The 22,894-nt window shown below is 40.0% G+C and overlaps 2 protein-coding genes across 4 annotated transcripts in view; both read right to left on the reverse strand.

Annotated features, from left to right (window-relative positions):
- LOC144260728 (LIM zinc-binding domain-containing Nebulette) overlaps positions 1 to 22,894 on the reverse strand; it is a 408,056-nt gene that overhangs the window by 40,390 nt on the left and 344,772 nt on the right. The window lies entirely within an intron of this gene.
- Positions 5,732 to 22,894, reverse strand: part of LOC144261065 (nebulette-like) — an 89,439-nt gene continuing 72,276 nt past the window's right edge. Inside the window, exons 13-21 of the mRNA XM_077810189.1 lie at positions 20,772 to 20,882; positions 15,139 to 15,249; positions 13,364 to 13,474; positions 12,606 to 12,716; positions 11,289 to 11,399; positions 10,558 to 10,662; positions 9,550 to 9,642; positions 6,245 to 6,337; positions 5,732 to 5,845 (exon numbers count right to left, since the gene is read on the reverse strand). Of these exons, the coding sequence (XP_077666315.1) occupies positions 5,732 to 5,845; positions 6,245 to 6,337; positions 9,550 to 9,642; positions 10,558 to 10,662; positions 11,289 to 11,399; positions 12,606 to 12,716; positions 13,364 to 13,474; positions 15,139 to 15,249; positions 20,772 to 20,882 (960 nt within the window). The remainder of the gene's footprint in view (positions 5,846 to 6,244; positions 6,338 to 9,549; positions 9,643 to 10,557; positions 10,663 to 11,288; positions 11,400 to 12,605; positions 12,717 to 13,363; positions 13,475 to 15,138; positions 15,250 to 20,771; positions 20,883 to 22,894) is intronic.

Consider the following 22,894-nt stretch of genomic DNA (forward strand, 5'->3'; position numbering starts at 1 on the left):
TTTAATATGTAACACACATACACACACACACACACTCAACACAATTAATTTCAAGACTCAAGTCACACACAATCCAGGAACATGCACAGGCACAAAGTGGTGTGTGTCACCTAATCCAGTCAAACTGTGGGATGCTCAAACAGTGAGGAACAGCCTGAATTTTTTTTTTTAAAAGCCAGACAATCAACTGTTAGAAAGCCATTTATTAGTATTTTGACAATATTCATTACATTCATATGCAGTTAGCAACCCCTCTCTCCCTTGAATGGCATAAGAGAAAACAGTTTCCATACTTTAGTACAGTGTTTAATTAGTTACCTAGATTAATGACGGGTAAACGCCAATGTACAATCAAGTGTCATTCCTTAGTATAGTCTAGTTATTTGAAGAATGTACCCTACCATTGAGATGTTGTTTTGTGTTTTTCTGACATGCCTTAGCTCAGGTGTGTCAAGAATCACACTAGGTCTACCTTTCATCTGCTTCTGATCACTGCTGTACTTGACCTGCAAAACAGCAACGACAGTACGCATGAAGCATTCATTTACATTGAAAGACACAGCAAATATGAAGCCTCACAATAATGGCATTTCCAAATCATTTTATACTTTTTCCATTCCCTCCTCTTTCACAGCTGTTGTTTGTTTGTTTTTTAAATCTAGCCTGCAGATAGAGCAGGGTACTTGAAATGGCAAATGGACACATTCATTTCATTGGCCACTCATTCAAAAAGTCAGTAGTGCCTGAAAGTCAAACTTCTTGACTGTTCAGTGGCATATGTGAAATAGGTCATGACTAACTTCTTACTAGTCAAAGTGAACATTACAAAAAATACCATCATAACTGGCTCTCTTAAAAGTATTAGCGTTTGTGCTCAGAACTGAATATGGAGACTGAACTACCAGATCTTCCCGAGATAATTCCTATATCTTTCCTCCAGCAGGGATAGAGCATGGTGTAAGAACCAGAGAACTGATCCCCTTATATTCAGGAGATCCTCTCGGGGCTGCATATGCCAGTTCTATGCCCAGACTTTGCCAGAAGTGCAGGTGCAAAATGGCTGCAACACATCTGAGGATCATCTTGGTACATTTAGAGAATGAGCATTTATGCCCTATGTGTTGCGTGTGCATCAGTCGCCATTACTATCTACAATGTTACCTTGTGCCTAATTAATATTGCTGTGGTATTCTATATACATAGCATACTGAATGCCAGGGATACCACAGTAACATTAATTACTTGCAAATAGCAATTGTCAAGTTTTTAATACAGCAAATGTAACTGTTTCTAGTTGGAAAGAGGGAGTCAATTAGCATAGACTTCTGTGTCATTCCAGTAGACTGGAGTACTTTCACTAATGGACACACTCATCTTAGTCTTCATTTCTGAACCATAACATGCAGATTGCATGCAAATATATATCATGTTAGATATATCCATGCACTTACACTCAAAGGTATCTCCTCTCAAAGCATGTGTACAAATCTATTATAATATGCTTTTATACTGAGAGGATAATAAAATATAAGCCCAACTATTCAGCAGATGAATGAATTTAGTTTTTATGTCTGTTTAATAATCCTTGAGCAATCCACAGTATAAACTACAGCATAGTCTCTAAAGATTTATTACGCCATGGTTTTTTTAAATAAATGTGCTTTAACAGTATACAATAAAAATTTGAAGTGTAACTGTCTTTCTTGATACCAACATATTTATCTTGCATCATATAATTACTGCCAGTGCATTTCATTACATCTCTGAGCCACTGCTCATTAGTATGGCCGAGCATTTAACAAGGCAATTTTGGGGAAGTCTTTGTAAAAATATCTTAGTTTGCAGGAATAATGATAAAAATAATTAAAACTCACGAGTACATTTTTGTGATAAAGAAATTAAATATCTCAGAACCAGGTATCTAAATTACATTTGTTCTTACATTTTAAGGGCATCTTGTGGACACTTGGATCAACAGTTATTGTTCCTTTGCCTCTTACGTAGTCTCTCTGACAGACCCAACCTCCTTTACTCTTTCTCCGATAAACACTATTTAAGTTTTAGGATGTTCTTTACTATCACCTCTTGTCCAATACCTGCTCTAGATGAAATCCTGACATCCGTGAAGTTAATTAGAGTTCTGCCACTGATGTCTTTGGGGCCAGGATTTCACCCCTTGTGTTCTGGTGCTTGTTGCCTTGTTCCCTGCAAGTTGCCTGACTGGTTGTTTCTGTCTCTATGCCACTTTGGCTAATTCCCTGCTCTCTAATAGCCTCATCTAAAGTTTATTCAAATGTTTACTCATTCATCTGTTCTCTCAAACACTTAAAAAGCTTCATAATGATAAAAAAGTTAATGGCCAGTTAAAAACAGAAACAAAAAAACTTGAACATAATGAATCATGAAATTCAAGACAAATATACAGCCTTACTCATTGATATTAAGGCAATAGGATCCCTTTTGGACCAGTCATCTCTGATATGGACAAAGCACAACACAATGCAACATGGAACAGAAACCCATGTTCAAGTTTACATGGTTTGAATCACAAAAAGCTGAACTTGCACTGAGTTTAGAATTCTCATTCTTTTTTTCCTTTACCCTTGGGGAACGGATAGCTCAGTGGTCTGAGCATTGGCCTGCTAAACCCAGGATTGTGAGTTCAATCCTTGTGGGGGCCATTTAGGGATCTAAGGCAAAAATTGGGGACTGGTCCTGCTTTGAGCAGGGGGTTGGACTAGATGACCTCCTGAGGTCCCTTCTAACCCTGAGATTCTATGACTAAGTTTACTTCTGAAGCTTGGTAACAAGAGACTAAGATTACTCAAACAGAATTCAGATTGACATAGGACAACTTTCTCCTTATATAGCACTGCCCCAGATATCCACTTACGTTTTGTGTAATAGTAATTATGGGAAGCATGGGTAATTTTGTTGCCCCTGGTGGTACGTGCAGTATATATTTTCAAAGATTAAGAATTCACCTTCAAACGAATGATGCAATGGGATGCATTTATCACATCAAATCTAAATTGAAAAGCATACCATTGTTATGAAAATAAACAGCAAAAAGATTCAAACAACTTGCCGAGCTGATATTGTCTTGATTCTTCTTGACTCTCTCCATCTCAGGAGTGACACTCACAGAAGTAGCTTTGGCAGGCTGCCCTTTATAGTGAACCTATTATTTCACATAATAAAAATGGTATATACAATTTCAATAAAATGATGTTACATTACATTAAAACATGATTTAAAAGATCATCCGGGAAACAAATCAAAGGATAAACTACATTTGAAATTTATTAAGGCTTATAAAACTTGATTCTTGAAAAATAACCTTGAATTCTTCCTATGGATTTTTATTATTTATGTACTTGTGTGTACATACACACAGAAACACTCTGTACACCAATTAATAACTTGGCATTTACCATACTAAAGTTTACCGTATTTATGGTACTCCCTCCACTTAGAATGGGGCATACCACAAATACTGCAGAACATTCAATTAGAGCAAGTGGTAATTGTCAAGATTTTAATGGCACCCACTGTATAAAAAAAACCCAAACCAACGAACCCATAGATCACATAAAGGATACATCCATGTTCCAAATTGTATTCACTATTTCCATTGCTGATTATCCAGGGGTTATGGAGTACACAGGGGAGTATGACAGAGAGCACAAGGGAACAGAGAATTTAAATCAATTGTCAAAATCACACGACTATTTAAATGCATGTTGCATTTTTTTAATTAAAGTAAGTACACATCTAAAGGTAATGCATTAAACTCATGCATGTTCAGTGTTGTACCAATGTGCAAAAGGGGCAAACAGGGTGACCTGAGAAACTATAGGCTAGTTAGCCTGATATCAATCCTGGGCAAAATCATGGTGAAGATGATGTGCAACACAATCAGTAAAGAATTAAAACTTGGTAGAATAATTAATGCCAATCAGCATGGATTTATAGAAAACAGGTTTGCCAAACAAACTTATTATTTTTTGATGAGATCACAGATTTGGTTGATAAAGGTAACTGTTTTGATATAATATACTTATACTTCTGTAAGGTATGTGATTTAGTCCTAGATGACATTCTGATAAAAAATATTAGCACTATACAAAATCAATGTAGCCTATATTAAATGAATTAAAAACCGATTAACAGAGAAATCACAAAAAATAATTGTAAATGGGGATTCATCATCCAATGGGGATGTTTCTACTGTGGTCCTTAGGGAACCTGTTCTTGGCCCAAAGCTGTTCAATACTTTTATTACCAAAGATCTGGAAGAAAATATAAAATCATTACTGATTAAATCTGCATATTACACACAAAATGGTGGAATGGTGAACAATGATGTGGACAAGTCAGTTGTACAGACTGACCTGGATCATTTGGTAAGATCTAATTTGAATAATGTTCATTTTAACACAACCAAATACATGGTCATACATCTAGGAACAAAGAGTGTTCCAGATGGGGGAGCTGTAAATTGGAAAGCAGGTATTCTAAAAATGACATAGGGGTCATGATAGATAACCAGCTGAACATGAGCACCTAGAGCAATGCCATAATGAAATGGCATTGATCCTTAGATATATAAGCAGGGGGAAATCAAGTTGGATTAGGAAGGCAGTTTACTTCTGTATACAGCATTAGTAAAACCATTACTGGAATACTATATCTGGTGATCACACTTCAAAAAGGATGTTGAAAACCTGAAAAGGGTTCAGAAAAGTGCTACAAGAATGATTAGAGGTCTGGAAATCAAAAAATAATAGCAAGAGACTAAAGAAGATAAATCTATTTAGTTTATCCAAGAAAAGGTTAGAAGTGACTTGATGATAGGCTACAAGTACCTACACACAGGGAAGATATTTCTGATAACAGACAGCTCTTTAATCTAGTAGAAAAAAGTATAAGAAGATCTAATGGTTGGAAGATGAAGCTAAATACATTCAGACTAGAAATAAGGCACAGATTTTTAACAGAGAGAGCTACTAACCATATATATAACAACAATTTATATATGGATGTGGTGGATTTTCTGTCACTTGAAATCTTTAACTGAAGACTGGTTGCCTGACTAAAAGATATGCCCTAGATCAAAGAGAAGTTATGGGCTTGATGCAGAAATACCTGTGTGAGGTTCTTTGTCTTGTGTTATGCAGGAGGTCAGACCAGAGGATCAAAACAGTCCCTTCTGGTCTTAAAATCTATGAATCTATGAAATCAGCTAACTTCTAGAAGGTGAGGATGGATACTTTGGCTAATGGTATAAATGGAGGGAAATTGGAGCCAAACACACTCACATTTCCTCATTGCCTTTGCTGCAGTCACCTTTGATTTAGTTGGCTCTAACCTTCAAAATCTCTGGGTGGGAATCCCACTGCATGAGCAGCTCCGTTACGTCACACTCCCTTTGGGAGTCCAGCTGAGTAGGGTGGCCAGCTTGTCTTTGAAGGCAGATCAGAAAGGATGAAAACAGTGCTTCAGGAATGTGAGGATGGTGAAGTATGCTAACTAAATGCCCTGCTTTAAGCATCTTTCTGCCCAGCAGTAGAATTTTGAGGTGGTCTTTTTTGTCATTGGATACCAGTTTGGGGCAGCTTTTTGAGGGGGAGGAAGGGGGACAAAGGAGGGATTAATTGGAGTCCACACTTAATTGTTTTGTAGAAATCTATAGATCAGCTGATTATGTGAGGGAAAAAATTAAATTAAATTAAAAATTAAAGCAACTTCCCAAGCTGACAATTTCTTGATTCTTCTTGACTCTTTCCATCTCAGGGGTGACAGTCACCGGTGTAGCTTTGCAACGCTGCTCTTTGTACTGAACCTGGTAAACAGGGTATTAGAAATTATACAGAGAGCTCCAAGTAACAAAAGTATTGTGCTCTGTTAATAGAAATTAAAGAATAATGTAAAGCAATTTACTAGAAAATATCATTAATCAATGAACACACACTTCTATCCAAATAGTACTTAATCCTGATCATTTTGCAAATTCTCAAATTCACATATCAAGTGTATGATGTTATTTTGATATGAGTAGGTAATTCCCATTAACGTTAATCAAAGCTCAACACTGAGAGAAGATTATATAGTTAAATCGTTAAATAGTCTTTTTGACAAAGTAGAATTAATGCAAACATCATGGATTTATTCACTTAGAACCAAGACATTCAATAAAACAGAGAAAATACAGTATAATGAAAGTAATGAATAAGGGTCGCACATTGCTAATATTCTTCTGGTTTTCCTTAACTCTCCTTATTTCTGGGGGATCCGAAATTGCTGTGGCATGCTTCATTTCTTCTTTGTATTTTATCTGAACAATGGATATTTAAAAAATAGTTACTAACTTAAAGGAGACCTAGAAAAGCCCAACAAACATTTTGTAATCCTTCTCCTATGGGTAATGCACAATTAGACCTTACATAGCCATATTACAGATTGGAACTCCAAAATTTTAAAGAATAATCATATTTATTATTTTTCTAAACAGTAATCATTCGGATTCCTGGTCCACATGGGTGGGATCAGATCTTACAGAACCCAGCACAGGGCTCATGTGGCAGCCCTGGGCTGTTTGGCCAAGTCCAGTGTGAAAGATGAACCCCATGGCATTGGCTAATTTAAAGGCTGCTTTCCATGGGGTGCGCCATCTTGAGGGTGGTGGAAGTGATAGAATCCCCTACAATAACCAGCGTATCCCCCCTAGTCTGCCTTAGCTGGTTAGGATAGCATCCAATGGCCTGCATCAGAATCTTAACTACACAAATCAAAGTTAGATGAGATGTGATGAAGAAAAAAAAAGTCACAGGAAAATATAAATTTTCCAAAAATAAATGAAAATTGCCTACCTGCTCTTACATTTCTATGTAATGTAGTATTTGGTGTTGCATACTATATCAGTATAACAGGGTGATGGGCTGGATGCTTGGGGACAGCCAACCCAAATTACTGAAGGAATTGCTCCAGCCCACCTTTGCAGCATTAACGGCTGGGTGGGGCCTGATGGAAGACGCAGATACCCCCTATTAAGGGCAGCAGGAAACTGCAGTGAAGGGGAGAAAGGCTCCTGCAGAGATGACCATGACAGCAGGGAAATTGAAAAGTCAGATCCAGGAGGCTGAACTCCAGCCAGGAAAAGCCTGGGAGTGACTGCTGAATTTGGAACAAGCTTCAGGAATAAGAGACAGAAACCCTGAAGTGGGGCTTTGAGGGCCAGCATGTACCCTGAGGGTTGAATAAATTGGACCCCCCAGAAGAGAAGTGTTTTAAATGATTTTGGGTTGTATTTTTGAGTTACTGAGGAACTGTGACCAAGGAACCTCTTTATGCCAACTAGCAGAGGGCACAGCGGGACATAGTTTTTTACAGGGATGCCCTGGGTCAAGTGTATGCGCAATAATTCACCCTATGGTGTCAGGTAAGGTCTTTCCCGACAGCCAATAGCTCACTGGTTATTGTAACCCTTGTAAAATGTAGGTACAGATAACATTTAAGAACTTATGTATCTATACTGAAAATTATGTTCTTAAAGCCTTGAAGTTTAAGGGAGGTGACATACCTCGAACAGGTTCTGTTTAGGAGGGGTATATTAGATGCTTATCTCTCTGACTGGTCATTGTGTATTGTGTGTCTCATGATGTAAGTCTATTTGCATACTGAGCCACCAGCTAATCAAGACTGCAAAATCAACAGGAGATTGCAAAATCTAAAGGAAGTAACACACAGCTGGAGAATGTCCAGTTTATTAATACAGATGAAAGGACTGTTTTGATATACCAGGGCTGCAAAGAGATATACAGTGCACTTTACCTAGGGGACAAGCTGGCAGTGTGTTTTGTCTCAGGAAAGAAGGATCATGGCCAGGCCTGGCTGAAAAACACTGGAAGGACTTTGGGGTGAACTTTGCTCAATATCACATGAAAGTACCTAGTTATATAAGTCTAGGTTCTAGAATGCATGTTATGATTTGATTTTATATGTAACCATTTGTTTCCAATATTTCTACTTGCTATCGTTTGAATCTCTTCTCTTTGTTAAATAGCTTTTGTTTGTTTTCACTATACACAGATTCAAGTGCTATGTGTTAAGCAGAGCAGTGATCTGAGGTGAACCTAGCAAGCTGATGTTTACTGCTTCTTTGGGGGCAGCAGATCTGTGAATATTGTGAATGTCCAGTGGACATGGAGTTGGAGATTCCAGGCAGACGGTGGAGTGTGCCTACCACTACTTGCAGAGAGACAGCTGGGCCTGCCAGGCCTAAAGGGGAGTGCTTGTGTTGCCTGAGGCTGGTGGAGTTGGAGAGCTGACCCACAGCAGCCACAGACAAGGGTTCCTCATGCTAGGGGCAGGTGATAGCAAGGGTACCCCTGGGAGGTGTCACAGGAACCAAGAGGGGAAACAGAAGCTGAGTGCTGCAGAGTGATCTCTGGCCACGGGGGGAGGGCACAGTAAACAGCTGACCCTGTGATCAGTAAAGACTGAAATTCTAGAACAATAGATGTTAAAAAATACCCTATTTCCTATGAGAAGCAGATATAAAAAGTACCATACCTCCTGCTATGACTATTACTTGCAACAGTTTGCTTTTCATAAAGAAGTGTTCAGTTGCGAGAGATGTCATGTAATTGACCACATTTTTAAGAGTGAGCCCAGCGGTCAGTGTGCAAAAATGCACAGACACATGTAGGATACAAACACATTTATTTGAGCATAAGCTGTAGCTCACGAAAGCTTATGCTCAAATAAATTGGTTAGTCTCTAAGGTGCCACAAATACTCCTTTTCTTTTTGTGAATACAGACTAACATGGCTGCTACTCTGAAACATGTACGATACACTTGCCTTTTCTTATTTGGTGATAGCTGACCTCAAATCTTTCTCCAAATTACCACATTTTTAAACTTCTAACTGAAGAGTACATCCTGTTTCTAAGAAGCTGCTATTTTGATAGCTGACTTTCAAATGGTGGTTGGCATGCCTAAGATTCTCAAGCAGCCATAGCTAAACAATCTCATTTAAAGGACCAATCTCATCAGCTCCACATGTACAACTTGTCTTCAACAGGCCATAAATGCTCAGTTTTCTCCCAAAGCCTCTTCTGGCTTAGTATACCAAACAACCAGCTAAAGGGTATGAGCTTTGCAACAACTTTTAAGGAGAGAAATGTTTCGTTAATAAGACATTTTTCTAAGTTGCAGGTTGTAGCTGGAATTTATTCTAAGTCAGCAATAGCGAATATGGTTAAGGTGTTTGGGTTTTTTTGAAAGATGAAATCCTGTCATCATATATTTAATTTTAAAAAGATCTATTTCCCATTAGTGATGACACATCCAAATTAAACATTACTTTTGGAGTCGTGTAGCCCCGATAGTATGTTAATGTAGAGCCTTAAATCTGGGAAATCGGATGGAGTAGCATTTGAATAAGGTGAAAGATAGGAAAAGGTAATATTTATAATAAACAAAATGAAAAAAAAATTGACCACTCTTTGCTCTGGGGAAGGACAGATAATGTTGCTAACACTTACTGAACTAATATTCTGCTGATTTTTCTTTACTCGTTCAATCTCAGGAGTCTCTTTGACTGCTGTGCCAGAGCCTACTCCCTTCTTATAAAACACCTTCATATACAAAAAGAAAAAAATAATTATGAGCCACTTATGAATGCAAGCACCAGTTCTCATAAAAAAGACTGAGGCAATTTTCCAAGTTCTAACCTTGTTTGACTATAACTCAGGAAAAGCAAATATTTTAATTTTTCAAAGATCAGCTCAATTATCACTAACATTAATAAAAGGTCAGCTATCTTTCTTTACCTTTTAACTTCCACAGATAAGGCAGGTAATCTATCATCATCCTTTTGATCTCAATTTCTTACAGGTTTGTATTGATCATTTTAATTTAAATAATAATAATAATAAGAGATTTTAGACCAGAATCTGCACAGGCTTACACATGTAACATTAAGTTCAAGTAATCTCAATGGAAATCAATGGAAAGACTCACAAAAATAAGCATCTGCAAGATCATGGCTTTATGTTGCCTCTTTCAACTAAAACTTGGATCTAGCATAAAGTAAAATCCCATCTCTTGTCCAATGTAACATAAAACCATTGAACTAATATTTTTAAGTCGAATGTATTTTGTAACAGGGTTTCTTCTAGTTTTAGACCACAACCATATGACAAAACTTATACTTACAATGGTGCCACTCCAGGTTTCTGCTCCTTTTTATACACAGTTTGTAATAAAGCTATCTTCAGGGGTTGATAAAAAAAATCTTTGGTTAAAAATAATTGTCTTGGTGAGGGTAGCACTGGTGATTTAGTAATTCAAAATATTAGTGTTAAGTCTAGCAAAGACAGGTGTTCTTTCTAAAAGAAATAGGGGTATGGTCTTTGCCATTGCAAAACTATGCATATGGTTGAAGGACAATTAATTGAATACTCCCATTTTATGCCAGGACACAAGAGAGCTCATTTCACTCTGAACATATGTGAAAAATCACTTCTAAAAACAGAACTGCTGCTACTCACTGAACTGATGTTTTTCTGAGTATTCTTAATCCTCTCAATTTCTGGAGTATCTGGTACGGTACAGTAGTTACAGAGCATCTTCCCTGCTTCATCTTTGTACATTTTCTGAAAAACACCATTTTACCATGTGCATATCATCTCTGCTTATGGCTAGAACATCCAAAATGTGTATTCACTCTGATAACGTAAAAGCGCGTTAAAAGGATTGTAAACAATTTAGTCCCAATTAACAGCTCCTTTACCCTGCCAGAGTGGTGTAAAGGAGCCTTAGGCCTAGTCTACTCTAGGAAATTAGGTTGGTATAACTAGGTCGCTTAGGGGGTGTGAAAAATCCACACCTCTAAGCAACGCAGTTAAACCAACCTAACCCCCAGTGTAGACAGCTCTAGGTGGATAGGAGAATTTTCCTGTTGACCTAGCTTCCACCTCTTGGAAGGTGGAGTACCTACGCTGATGGGAGAACCCCTCCCACGGGCATAGCTAATGTCTTCACTGAAACACGACAGCAGTGCAGCTGCAGTGTTTTAAGTGTAAACAAGCACTTAGTGTAAATGAAAATCAGGCCCTAAAACTTTAGTTCCACTTGTGGCTTCCACATGTAAATATATTTAATATTAGTATGGATTCCTCTAATTAATAAGAGGTAATGCAGCATGCACTGCATAATGTGTGCCTAGGGCACACTCTTATGAGACATGAAAACACTTAATTAACCTTCATTCTATACTCACCTGGCTTGCAATTTCAGAAGCTCTTTTGGCCCGTTGTATCTCAGGAGTATCTGTGCCCACTTGCATCCCCTTCCCTTTAATTTCAGTCTCCAGATCTTTCTTGTATTCTTTCTGCAAAAGCCCATAACTTCAATAATTCTGAGATCTACAATACTCCTAACCTTTAGCGTAGGTTCTGTAGCTCCTGTAATCTGTGTGCTATCTTCAGAGCTATTCTTATAACACTCATTGGATTCCAAACAATAGGCTGTAACTGAGCAATCTAATTGTTGGTTTTTTGCAAGCTATGCTTAGTTCAGTCAACTTTCAACATGACTTATATATATGTGTGTGTGTGTGTGTGTGTGAGAAACCCTTTTGGGGTTTAGAGAACATGGCCCCTTTAAATTTTTTTCCCGGGGCGGGGGGAAGTGCTGATTGTTCCAGAAGGAGGAAGTGCTGTTCCGGGAGAGGGAGCAACAGAGAGAAAGAGAGAGAAGGGAGAATGACATGTGTGTGTCTGGAGCTCCAGACAGAAGGGCTGCAGAAAGCTGGCCCTCACGAGAGAAGGAGCCAAGAACCTGCCTGCCTGAAGCCTGGGAGGGTCAGAGCAGCCAACTGGGGACACCCCAGGATAGGAGCCAGGAGGAGCACTGTGCCAGGGAGGAATCACCCGAGAAGGACAAATTGGAGCCGGACCGAGTATCACTACTGCCCAGAGCTGCATGAGACTGTGAGTACTGGAGCTTGTGACTTTGCATTGGGAATAAGGAGGGAGGCTGTTAGCTAGTTAAGAGGGGAGGTTGATGCCCTGAGTGGCTTTGCAGAGAGTGGCAGATGAGGGCACCAGAGGGGTTTGTTGAGGAAAGTTCACTGGTGCGGACGATGACTGGGAGCACCCAAGACTCACCACTGGACTGGAACTTTGTCCAGGACTCCTGAACTCTGTGTGCAGACACATTGTTGGGTGTCTGCCCTTTCAAACTGTGCTACCGCTGGGCCTGTGGGGCCTTGAGTTGATTGCAACCTTGTTTTACTGCTCGCCCTATATTTCCCCCGTTGTTTTTCTCCCCTCATCCCTCTGTAAATAAATATTTCCCTTTCCTATATTCGTTGTACTTTTCCAGTGAGGGTGTGTTCACTCTGGGAGGTTTGGAACAGGTGCCCCTGGGGTGGAAGGGACTTTCCCAACTGCATTCCTGTGCATGCCTTCTCTTGGCCAGAGCTGCCTGCAGAGCAGAGTCCATCTTGCCCACAAGGGCGCTAAAGTTACATATATTTAGAAGTCTTATTGTATTTTACTTTAAATATAACGTATATGTTTCATTCTGTACCCACCTGGCTTGCAATTTTAGAAGCTTTCTTGGCTCTTTGTATCTCAGGGGTATCCGTGCCCACTCGCATCCCCTTCCCTTTAATTTCAGTCTCTAGGTCTTTCTTGTATTCTTTCTGTGAAGAATAAGATTGGCAATACTCAGATGTACAACAGCTAAAGCTTTATATGGATCCTGCTTTCATCTGTGTGGCTTTGTTGAATAGAATCCTTATAACACCAAATGGCTTTTATATTAACAGCATTCGCTCTGTGGGGTCTACCTACAGTATATCTATACTCTACTTGTTGCCAGCTTAAAACATCCTTTTAAGAATACAGTTATCTAAAATTGCATGCAGTCTTTTATCTCAGTCTCTCTCTTCTATTTTCATAGTCCTGATTGGAGGCCTGTGTAGATATGAATCACTGTGCAAGATCAAGGCTGCTGGGCCTTAAGCATTTTCCCTATCTCTGCATCCATTTATCATCTAGTCCTAGCCAAACAAGCAGCGCCCTATTTTAGGGCCCAGAAACTAGTCTAGGTAGCAGGTGCAGCTCCTGATCATGGTGCTGATGATGCTAGTAACTAATGCAACTCTCACGTTTTCCCAAAAGTTGGAATGTGTCACTCCGAACTCTAATCAGCTCATGACCATAAATTTTGTGAAACCTAACACATTTGATTCATTACTGTGCTGATCTGTCACAAAGCAGAATTCTTAATAAAGGTAGCTTATTATATTCTGTTGAATTAAAAGCTTTCACCAAATACTGTACTAACCTGGCTTGCAATTTCAGAAGCTTTCGTGGCCCGTTGTATCTCAGGGGTATCTGTGCCCACTTGCATGCCCCTCCCTTTAATTTCAGTCTCCAGGTCTTTCTTGTATTCTTTCTGTGAAGATACAGTTTCAGACAATCAGGTATATTATAACCACATAGTTGTGGGCCAGATTTTCAAACTAGATCTCCATTTTTGTAGACACAACCTTAAGCCTGAAATGAACCGCCAGGAAACCAAACTGTAGGAGCAAAACTTTGGGAGCTATTTCACCACAAGTTAAAAACTGCAGCCATAAAAATATGGTCTGAAAATCAAGACATATAAATAGCAGTGACTATCTTCCAAAGAATTTTTAAAAATTCTGTGGAATATAATGTAACAAGCTGTGTGTGGTGTCTTCCCAACAGAAGTATAATCTGCCTTTAAGAAAATAATTTATATATGAAAGGTCTGTGGTAGAAATTTAATGAGGTACAGAGGTGTTTCCAGTGAGCTCTTGTAGCAAGAAAGTTGTAATTTACTAATTTGATATAAGGTGTTTGCTGAACCACACCCATTAGACAAATGGCAATACTTACATACATGATCTTTGGTTTTTCAATTCTATAAATTATAAATATCTGGTAATCATAAATGGCAATGACTATTTCATCTTCATCACACCCAAAGAATACACATCCCTCATTCATAAGCAAATGCAATTAAAATATTGAGACACTGCATATATTGGTTTCAGTTCTACTGTTTGATAAAAGCAGCAAATAAGTTATGCTCTTAGCTATTCCTATTTACATTATTGCCATACTGAGCACTCCTTTCTATTTTGGTGTCCTTTCACCTACTGAAAACATAGTCAGCTCAAAAATAAATACATTTTCTTTCTTTTCTTGCCCAAGTTTTATGGCTCAATTAATTAAGAAGTGTTCATCTCTTATATTGTAGGGCACCAAGAGCCTAGGCTAAAAGGCTTTCACTTCTCGATCTCTTTTTCCTTGGAAGAAATTGATCAGCCTAGTGGTAACATACCCCATTTCCCACCCCATGCTTTTTTTCAGAAAGGACAAGATAACCTGTAAAAAGTGTTAAGATTGCTTTTCCTCTCCTGTTGAGGATGGACTGGGAGAGGTTTCTTCTTGGATTCCCCTTTGTAAAAGACTGAGAGAAGGACAGTACTGGGTGTTATGTGTATCCTCATTAACTTGAAGCAAGCAGGGCAGGCCCTGTGCACCTATACTCACTCTGGTCACAACAGATGTTCCATTTCCCAGGAGGCCATCGACAGAAGCAGGGCTTCAAGTGGATTTAAATGTACATGATCTGGTGGTAAGCCCAGAATTTGGTGTTAGGGAACTGCCATGTGCACTTGGGCCAGCACTGTAAGCATGAAGGCCCAGATCCTGAAATGTGCTCTGTGCAGGCAAACCCCTTCACCATCCGTGAGCATAGAATAAATTGCAGGTTCAAGGTCCAAGCAACAATGGTCCTTCAGCAACAGCTTTGCATTTGGGAAGAAGCTTTCACAAATATATATTTAATCATTTATATAAATGTAAATTGCAAGATGTTTGCCAATATGCACCAATATCCATTTCCAAAAAATGGAATGTTTAATATACAAGATTTTTTTAAAATCTTCAGCAAGTGTTTCTTTAAAAGCCCATTAAACCATATTCATCTTTCTTTTCAACAGAGCAGAGACTAGTTAGTTTTCACTAACTGAAGCAACCAATAAACTGAGAAAAACCCCAATATTTTAAAATGCTTTATCCACTAACCTCACTAACAATTTCAGATGCTCTTTTTGCTCTCTGAATGTCAGGGATATCTGGAGTCAGTGTCATTCCTTTCCCCTTTATTTCATTTTCCAGATCTTTTCTATATTCTTTCTGCAAAATATAGGTTCCACCAGTTTAAATATATACAGTATTTCCATTTAAATTATGCAAAAACTTAGAATATTTTCCCAAGCGTGCACTGTAAAGATTGAACTTTCCTCTACAGTAACAACCTTCACTAGCAAAACATACCTCATTCAGTATCTGGGCTGCATTTTTCACTCTAATCAAATCCGGAGTATCTTCAAACACTGTCAGTCCTTTTCCTTTCATCCCTTCTTCCAAATCTTTTCTATACTCTTTCTAAGGATTTTAAAAAAAAATCTCCACTTTAATTGTGTGTGCAAGATCTTAAAAAGATATGCCTCTTAATAAGTACTTGAAGCTTTTCTTTGAAATTTTCTAAGAAATATGAATTAGCTGAAGTACATTTATCCTAGTTAAAACATAACTGGAAATTATCAAATCAAAAGGTATGTTGTGAAAGTGAAAAAGGTTTTAAATTTAGCCTTGTCTTTTGCTGTGTGCTCTTGAAAAACATTCCACCCCTATACAGTACTACCTCATCTGTATAAGGGCCTTGGATTGTAGATCTTCATATGTATTAATTGCAATGACCGTTGCTTTGTGGGCTTTCCTGTGGACGGCAGCTTTGATAGATTGGTGGCTAGCAAGCTACATTTTCAGCTCCATTCTACTAATGGCACCACAATTAGGATAGATGCCCTAAATAACTATAGTAAGAGCTGGTAACCTGCCTATCTGATAAATTATGTTCCACAATACTCCCACCATCTGACTTCAATTTCCCTCAGACACTGCACTGAGATAGTATCTATCAGCATTTAGCAACTACTATCGCCATAGTATCCAAGTACTCTGTGTAAAATTAAAAGCACAGCAAAGGCTGCTGTGGCCAGCTGGTTCTCCATCCTCTCCTGTATTCCCAGATGAAAGATGTGAACTGATGAGGGTGCAGCAAAGAGATGCTTTAATCCAAATTTAAGGTTTTTACTTACGCTCTCTGAACTCCCTTTTAAAAAGAGTGAGTGGGTTAAAAGACATACAGTACTGAGATTTTAGGCAAATATTTTTCAACTGGCTTCTTCCTTTATTTACTGAATTTCACAGAATTTAGCAAAATGCTTTCTCCTTTTATAAGCCCTTTATTTAAGGCAAATAAAAGAGGACACACCTATCATTAAAGAAGCTTCCCTTTAACATCAGTGAATTATCAGGATCATCTATGACAATCAGGAAGATCCTCCCATTAATATGGGGAATAATTAAATTCTCTCTCTCTCCCAAAGTAGTTGTTTCTACAGAAAGCGGGTCTCACTGTAATAATAGATGTAATCTCTGCTGAGTGCTCTCCACAAGGAGACACCAACAGAAGAGACTGCAACTGAGCAAACACATTGTTTTATTGCCTTTTTTAAGAAATGAAGTATTCCAGAATGAATGAAGAATTTACTGCCTATTTAAGATATGAAATAACTTTGATTTCTCTTACTTGCTTAAACCATGGTGTTTCCTTAAAGCATAATAAGAACCTTTACATAACAACTAAGCAATATATCCCTGAATTCACATCTTGACAAACAAATGTTAATAATTTGGCTTATCGGATTTTTTTATTTTTTTTAATAGAATTTTGATAATGTGGGGATAACATTATCTGGAACTCAAACTTGTGCCTAAATGTTGCTTTAATGCTCATATTCTCCTTCTCTATGACAAACAAAGAATTATTTCTCTGGTGGCGAGGGGTGAGTTTAAAAGGTGAAAGATAGGAAATCATTTAATGCACTCCATTAAGGAAAAATGCAAACTGACATTTCCTTGCGGAGTAGGCCGACATAATAAGCATAGTGTGTCGTAAGTGCACAAAATGGTGCTGCCAAAGGAAGCTGTATCTTGAACCGAGCTCAAGTAGCATTTGACCTGTTGGGAGGAAATCATTTTACCAGAGGATGAATTGTTTGTAAAGGAATATTATCTGACAACACCATATTATTTTAGACCAGGATTTCTTAAGAAAATTTGCAGGCAAATAGGACTGTCTCTTTTCCCATAGAAAATCTGGGATGCACTTACTCAGTTATTTTAAAAAAATCAAAGCAGGAACCCTTCAAAAGTAGAAGGGTGAACATGTTTTTAGTTTTGGCATCTTCAATTCTGCTTAAATGGACAGGGTAGAAATGTTAATTCTTAATATGACAAATCTAAACACTTTTATGTTATAATCCAAATTTATGTAAATTATATTGGATAGATTTGACATTTTTTATTCCTAAATACACATGAAGTGAAATTAAAAATTCTGATAGACTGATGAATCTGGTCCAGAGGTGGACAAACTACGGCCCGCAGGACCGTCCTGCCCAGCCCCTGAGCGCCTGGCCCGGGAAGCTAGCCCCGGCCCCTCCCCTACTGTTTTCCCTCCCCCGCAGCCTCAGCTCACTGCGCCACCAGCGCAATGCTCTGGGTGGTGGGGCTGCAAGCTCTTGCTGGGCAGCGCAGCTGCAGAGCCCGGCCTGACCCAGTGCTCTGTGCTGCGCGGCTGCCTGTCCTAGAGCAGCCGTGCTGCCAGCCACCGGTGCTCCAGGCAGCGCGGTAAGGGGGCGGGGTTGAATAGAGAGCAGGGGAATTTGGGGGGTGGTCAGGGGCCGGGGGGGTGGACAGGGGTCGGGGCGGTCAGAGGGTGGGGAACAGGAGGGTTGAATGGGGACAGGGGTCCCAGGGGGCAGTCAGGAAGAGGAGGAGGGGTTGATGGGGCAGTGGGGGGCAGTCAGGGAACAGGGGGTGGTGGATGGGGCAGCGGTCCCAGGGGGGCAGTCAGGAATGGGGGGGGTTGGATGAGGCGGTGGGGGGCAGTTAGGGGTGGGGTGTCCATGGGCAGTCAGGGAGAAGGGGTGATTAGATGGGGCAGAGGTCTGGGGGGGCAGTCAGGAAGGAGAGGGAGGGAGGTTGGATGGGGCAGCAGGTCCGGGGGCGGTCAGGGGACAGAGAGTGGGGGTGGATGGATGGGGCAGGGGTCGGGCCATGCCTGGCTGTTTGGGGTGGCAAAGCCTCCCCGAACTGGCCCTCCATACAATTTCAGAAACCCAATGCAGCCCTCAGGCCAAAAAGTTTACCCGCCCCTGATCTGGACAAATGAATATGTTCAGTATATGGAATTTATCTGAATTAATACTCTGTCCTGATATGAAAACAAAGCTGTCTAATTATAGAAGGGAATGGACTTTTGGTAGGAAGATTTTGAGCCGTGAAAAAAATGTTACAGCATCCACACAGAAATTCTTTTTAGAGGTATCCTAAACCCTTATTTCTACAACATATCAGAAGAAATCTCCTATTTGAGAGGGAAGATTTTATTTACTATTTCATATTAATCTTTCAGAAATGGTACATGAAGAAAGTCAGACAAATATTAAAGCAACAGCTGTGATAAGGAAAATGATTGGGCAGCTTCTTACAAGAAATGCATAACGCAGACCATGTCATTTATTGGTCAGAGCCATATTATGGATTTTTATTTGCTTTACTTTGCTCCCTTCATGTGTATTGGATATAACAATTATTTTGATTTAAGTAATATTAAAAAGCCAGCTATGCAAAGCTCTTGCTACCCTAATGCATAATTAAAACTGGAACAGAACTTCAACAGCATTAAAACAATTATTCAAAGGGAATTCTGCCAGCCTGTCAGCTACCCAAACCCTCCTTTCCATCCCTTCATCATTCTGAGAAGTGAAGTGAAATGAAGATGAAGTGAGCTGTAGCTCACGAAATCTTATGCTCAAATAAATTTGTTAGTCTCTAAGGTGCCACAAGTACTCCTTTTCTTTTTGCGAATACAGACTAACACGGCTGCTACTCTGAAACCTGTCATTCTGAGAAGTGTATCTTCAGCCCTTTCCAAAATCCTATCAAACAGACTTTTATTGTAGCATGCCCAGAAGGTCACCAGATCTGGGCTATTTCAGACCGTAGCAGGGAGCAAGTTCCAGAGACCTGGAGCCTTCACAAAGAATGCATTTATGTAACCCTTTTGTCAGGAGGAGTTGGGAACAACAAGGGCCGGGTTTAATATCTAGGGGTTCCTCTTAACAATACAAAATAGAACTGGCTTGAGCTCCCACCCAGTAATCCGGGAAAACTAAACATCGCCCCTGGGCACCTCTAAGAGGCAGTACCTCCCCACTCGCAAGCACTGAGTCGTGTACAACAAAATAAAACTTGTATTAAAAGGGTAAAGGGACCCAATATTAATTTTGGAAAACATCACAACCACAATTCAAAACTATGTGACCATAGGCAAAAACCCACCACACAGTGCATTAGGCAGTGTCTTTTGCCTCAGTTTATCACCTTGAGGTATAAAAGTCCAACAAATTGATGTTCCTTAACACACCACTCCCTCCCTCTGCTGCCCACTCGCAGATGGCTGTCCTTGGTTAGTGAAGACCCAGAGTGTGGGGTGCATTCTCAGGTGTTAAGCAATGCCTGTGCTGTTGACCCCCTCCCCAACTGGCTCACAGCTGCCACTGTCTCTCTGCCACCGCTGACCACTGTCTCTCTGTTCCATTCTCTGTGATCTCACGTTCTGAGGATCCACCACTTAACTCAGCTCTCAGTGATTTCAGCAGGTAGTGGGGAACCTCACTGCCAGTGCAGTTTCTGTGTTGTCTTTCTCTGTAACACTGTTCCCACACAGTATCTAAGGCGTAGCCCCAGACCTACTCAGTAGTGATGTCAGCTCCAGGAATCACCAACCAGACACAAGGACTCTCAATTGAGTCTAATCAGCTCTGTCTTCAGATGCTGGAGAGGGGCAGGTGAAATGGTGTCTAGGACTCTTTATGCAAAGTCCACACCACCAGGTTGAAACTCCTGTTCTCACCCACTCTCATCCTCAATGGTATATGGCATCCTTACCCCGTTTAGCAAGTGAGGTTCAGTTTAAGGCACACCAAGCACAGGTCTGCTGCCCTTTACTTGTACAATAATTATAACAACATTTCATTACCCCTGCATTCAAATTCTAGAGTGATTTGTAACCCAAAGCCTACCAGAATGTATCATTTTGGCAAAGCAATTCCACCTGCTTGGTACCTAGGCAGAGTAGGTATGTCTATGCAGACAGGGTCTGCTCCTAAAGTCTTTTCCCCCAACTCATCACTAGAGGTCAGGGGGAGAGCTCATTCAGGTCTCGCTTACATTTAACACTCAATTTCTTGGCTCGGGTATGCTAGAATTTTTAAATTCATACAGGATTCTTTAGAAAGTATTGATACTGTTGAGAACACTATCTCGAATATATAATAATTACATGTTGCAATAATCTGAATTGGTCAGATATAAAATCACGTGGACTACATAACTAAAGTATGTTGGGAAGTGGCAGTTTTAATAATTCAATGATGCACTGAGATTCTGGATTTCTATCCATGAAGTCACATTCTTATCCAGCTAAATATTAACATAAATTGTTCATGACTCATTCGCTTGTAGCTAGTCTATCGCTCATTTACAGGATAACAAAGAAACAAAACAAAAACCTGCTTTACCCCTTTCAAAAGATTGGTGACATGTTGTACATGCAAGAATTCTGGGGTCTTGTCTAAATCCAGTGATGCCTTTCCTTTAAGCCCTTCTTCAAAATCTTTGCGATACGCTTTCTGTTGAAACAGAACAACAGTTACTAATGCATGCCATTATATGCACACGCATATATAGACATATTGCTGAGAGTACATTCTAAATTAGACACAAACTGCAAATTCAAATATAAATAAGACACTCTGTAAGTTAGTGGTCAAGTTAAGTGGACTGTATTAGGGTTGGAGGTTTTTTAAACAACAATGATTATTTATACATCTATTACTAGTTGGGTCAGCACTAAATGGCCTCACAGAAGAAATGCACTTTGAGAAAGAATTGGACTATGGTAAGGGGGTTTTGACAGGAAAAAATCACCTGGACATGATGGAAGAAAGTATGAAGAAAAATGTGACTGAATGCCACCAATGAGGGGTGTCCAGACAGGAGGGAAGTCTGGAGCAAATGAGACCAGAAAGGTGAACAGGACTGAAACTGTGCAGGACTCTTAAACATGAGGACAAGGACCAAGAACTTGATACAGAGTAAAACCTAGTGAAGGATTTGACTAGGGAAGTAACATGGCCAAAGCCACAGGGGAAAGAGAATTTTCAGCAGCATTTTGGATAAACTGTAGAGTAGAGTTTTGGAAGCAGGTAGGACAGAGCAGAGGAGATGTATGTGGGCAAAGTAACCTGTTAAGGAAGTATCAAGATAGTATATTTTTCTTTAAAACTACATTAATAAAACAGGAAAGCCATGAAATTGGCATTTAAAGTCCAAACACCCACCTTACTTCTACCCATCCTGGATTTATAAACCAGAAACACACTTACCATGCCCACCTTTCCTCATATACTTTTCCAGTATGAGCACAGATGAGGAGGTTACTCACCCTGTGCAGTAACTGACATTCTTCGAGATGAGTGTCCCTGTGAGTGCTCCACTCTAGGTGTTGGTGCGTCCCTACGCCTTCGCTCAGAGATTTTTACAGCAGTACTTGTACCAGTCGCGCACGCACAGAGCTTGCCCCCCTGCTCTGAGTGTACCTCAACAGTACGTGTGCGCAGTCGGTCTCCTCACTTCCTTCTCTGCAACGAAGGCTACCCCAACTCCGAAGTAGAGGGGAGGAGGGTAGGTAGTGGAGCAATCACAGGGACACTCATCTCGAAGAACATCAGTTACTGCACAGGGTGAGTAACCTCCTCTTCTTCTTTGAGAGCTGTCCCTGTGGGTGCTCCACTCTAGATGACTTAAAGCAAGTGTCTCTCAAGGAGGTAGGGACTTCAGATTGGGTAGAAATGCAGTAGATAAAACAGCTCTGTCTAATCGTGTATCCGAGAGAGGGCCTTGACTAAGCACTTAGTGCTTAACAAAAGTGTGTTCAGAAGACCAAGTGGCTGCTTTACAGATGTCAGTCAGGGGAACTTTGTGTAGAAAAGCCACGAAGGTAGCCATCGATCTAGTGGAGTGAGTTCTGATGTCTGCTGGAGGCATAACTTTCCGTCTCTGATAACAGAGTCGGATACAGTCAGAAATCCATTTTGAAAGGCTCTGGGTCGAAATAGGTATCCCTCTGGATTGCTCCGCGATGAAGACAAAGAGTCTAGAAGAATTCCTAAAGGGCTTGGTTCTATCCAAATAGAAGGACAAAGCTCTGCATATGTCTAGGGTATGCATTGTGGATTCAAAAGAGTTCACATATGGTTTAGGAAAGAAGGTCTGCAGCTGTATCGGTTCATTGATGTGGAATGACAAACAGACCTTTGGAAGAAATTTGAGGTGTAATTGAAGGGTAACTTTGTCCTCAAAAAATAGGTTATACGGTGGGTCTGCCATGAGAGCTGCTATTTCTCCTGCCCGTCTGGCAGAAGTGATTGCCACTAAGAATGCTGTTTTCATAAAAAGGTGTAAGAGGGAGCAAGTGGCTAGGGGTTTGAATGGTTGCTGAGTTAAGCAAGATAATACTAAGTGAAGGTCCCATGGAGGGGTAGGAGGTCTAACATCTGGATATAGGGATTGAAGTCCTTTGAGAAAATGTTTAGTGATCGGATGAGCAAACAGAGGAACTGTCAATTTTATTGTGGAAAGT

The sequence above is a fragment of the Eretmochelys imbricata genome, chromosome 2 (assembly GCF_965152235.1).
Source record: "Eretmochelys imbricata isolate rEreImb1 chromosome 2, rEreImb1.hap1, whole genome shotgun sequence".
Lineage (NCBI taxonomy): Eukaryota > Metazoa > Chordata > Testudines > Cheloniidae > Eretmochelys > Eretmochelys imbricata.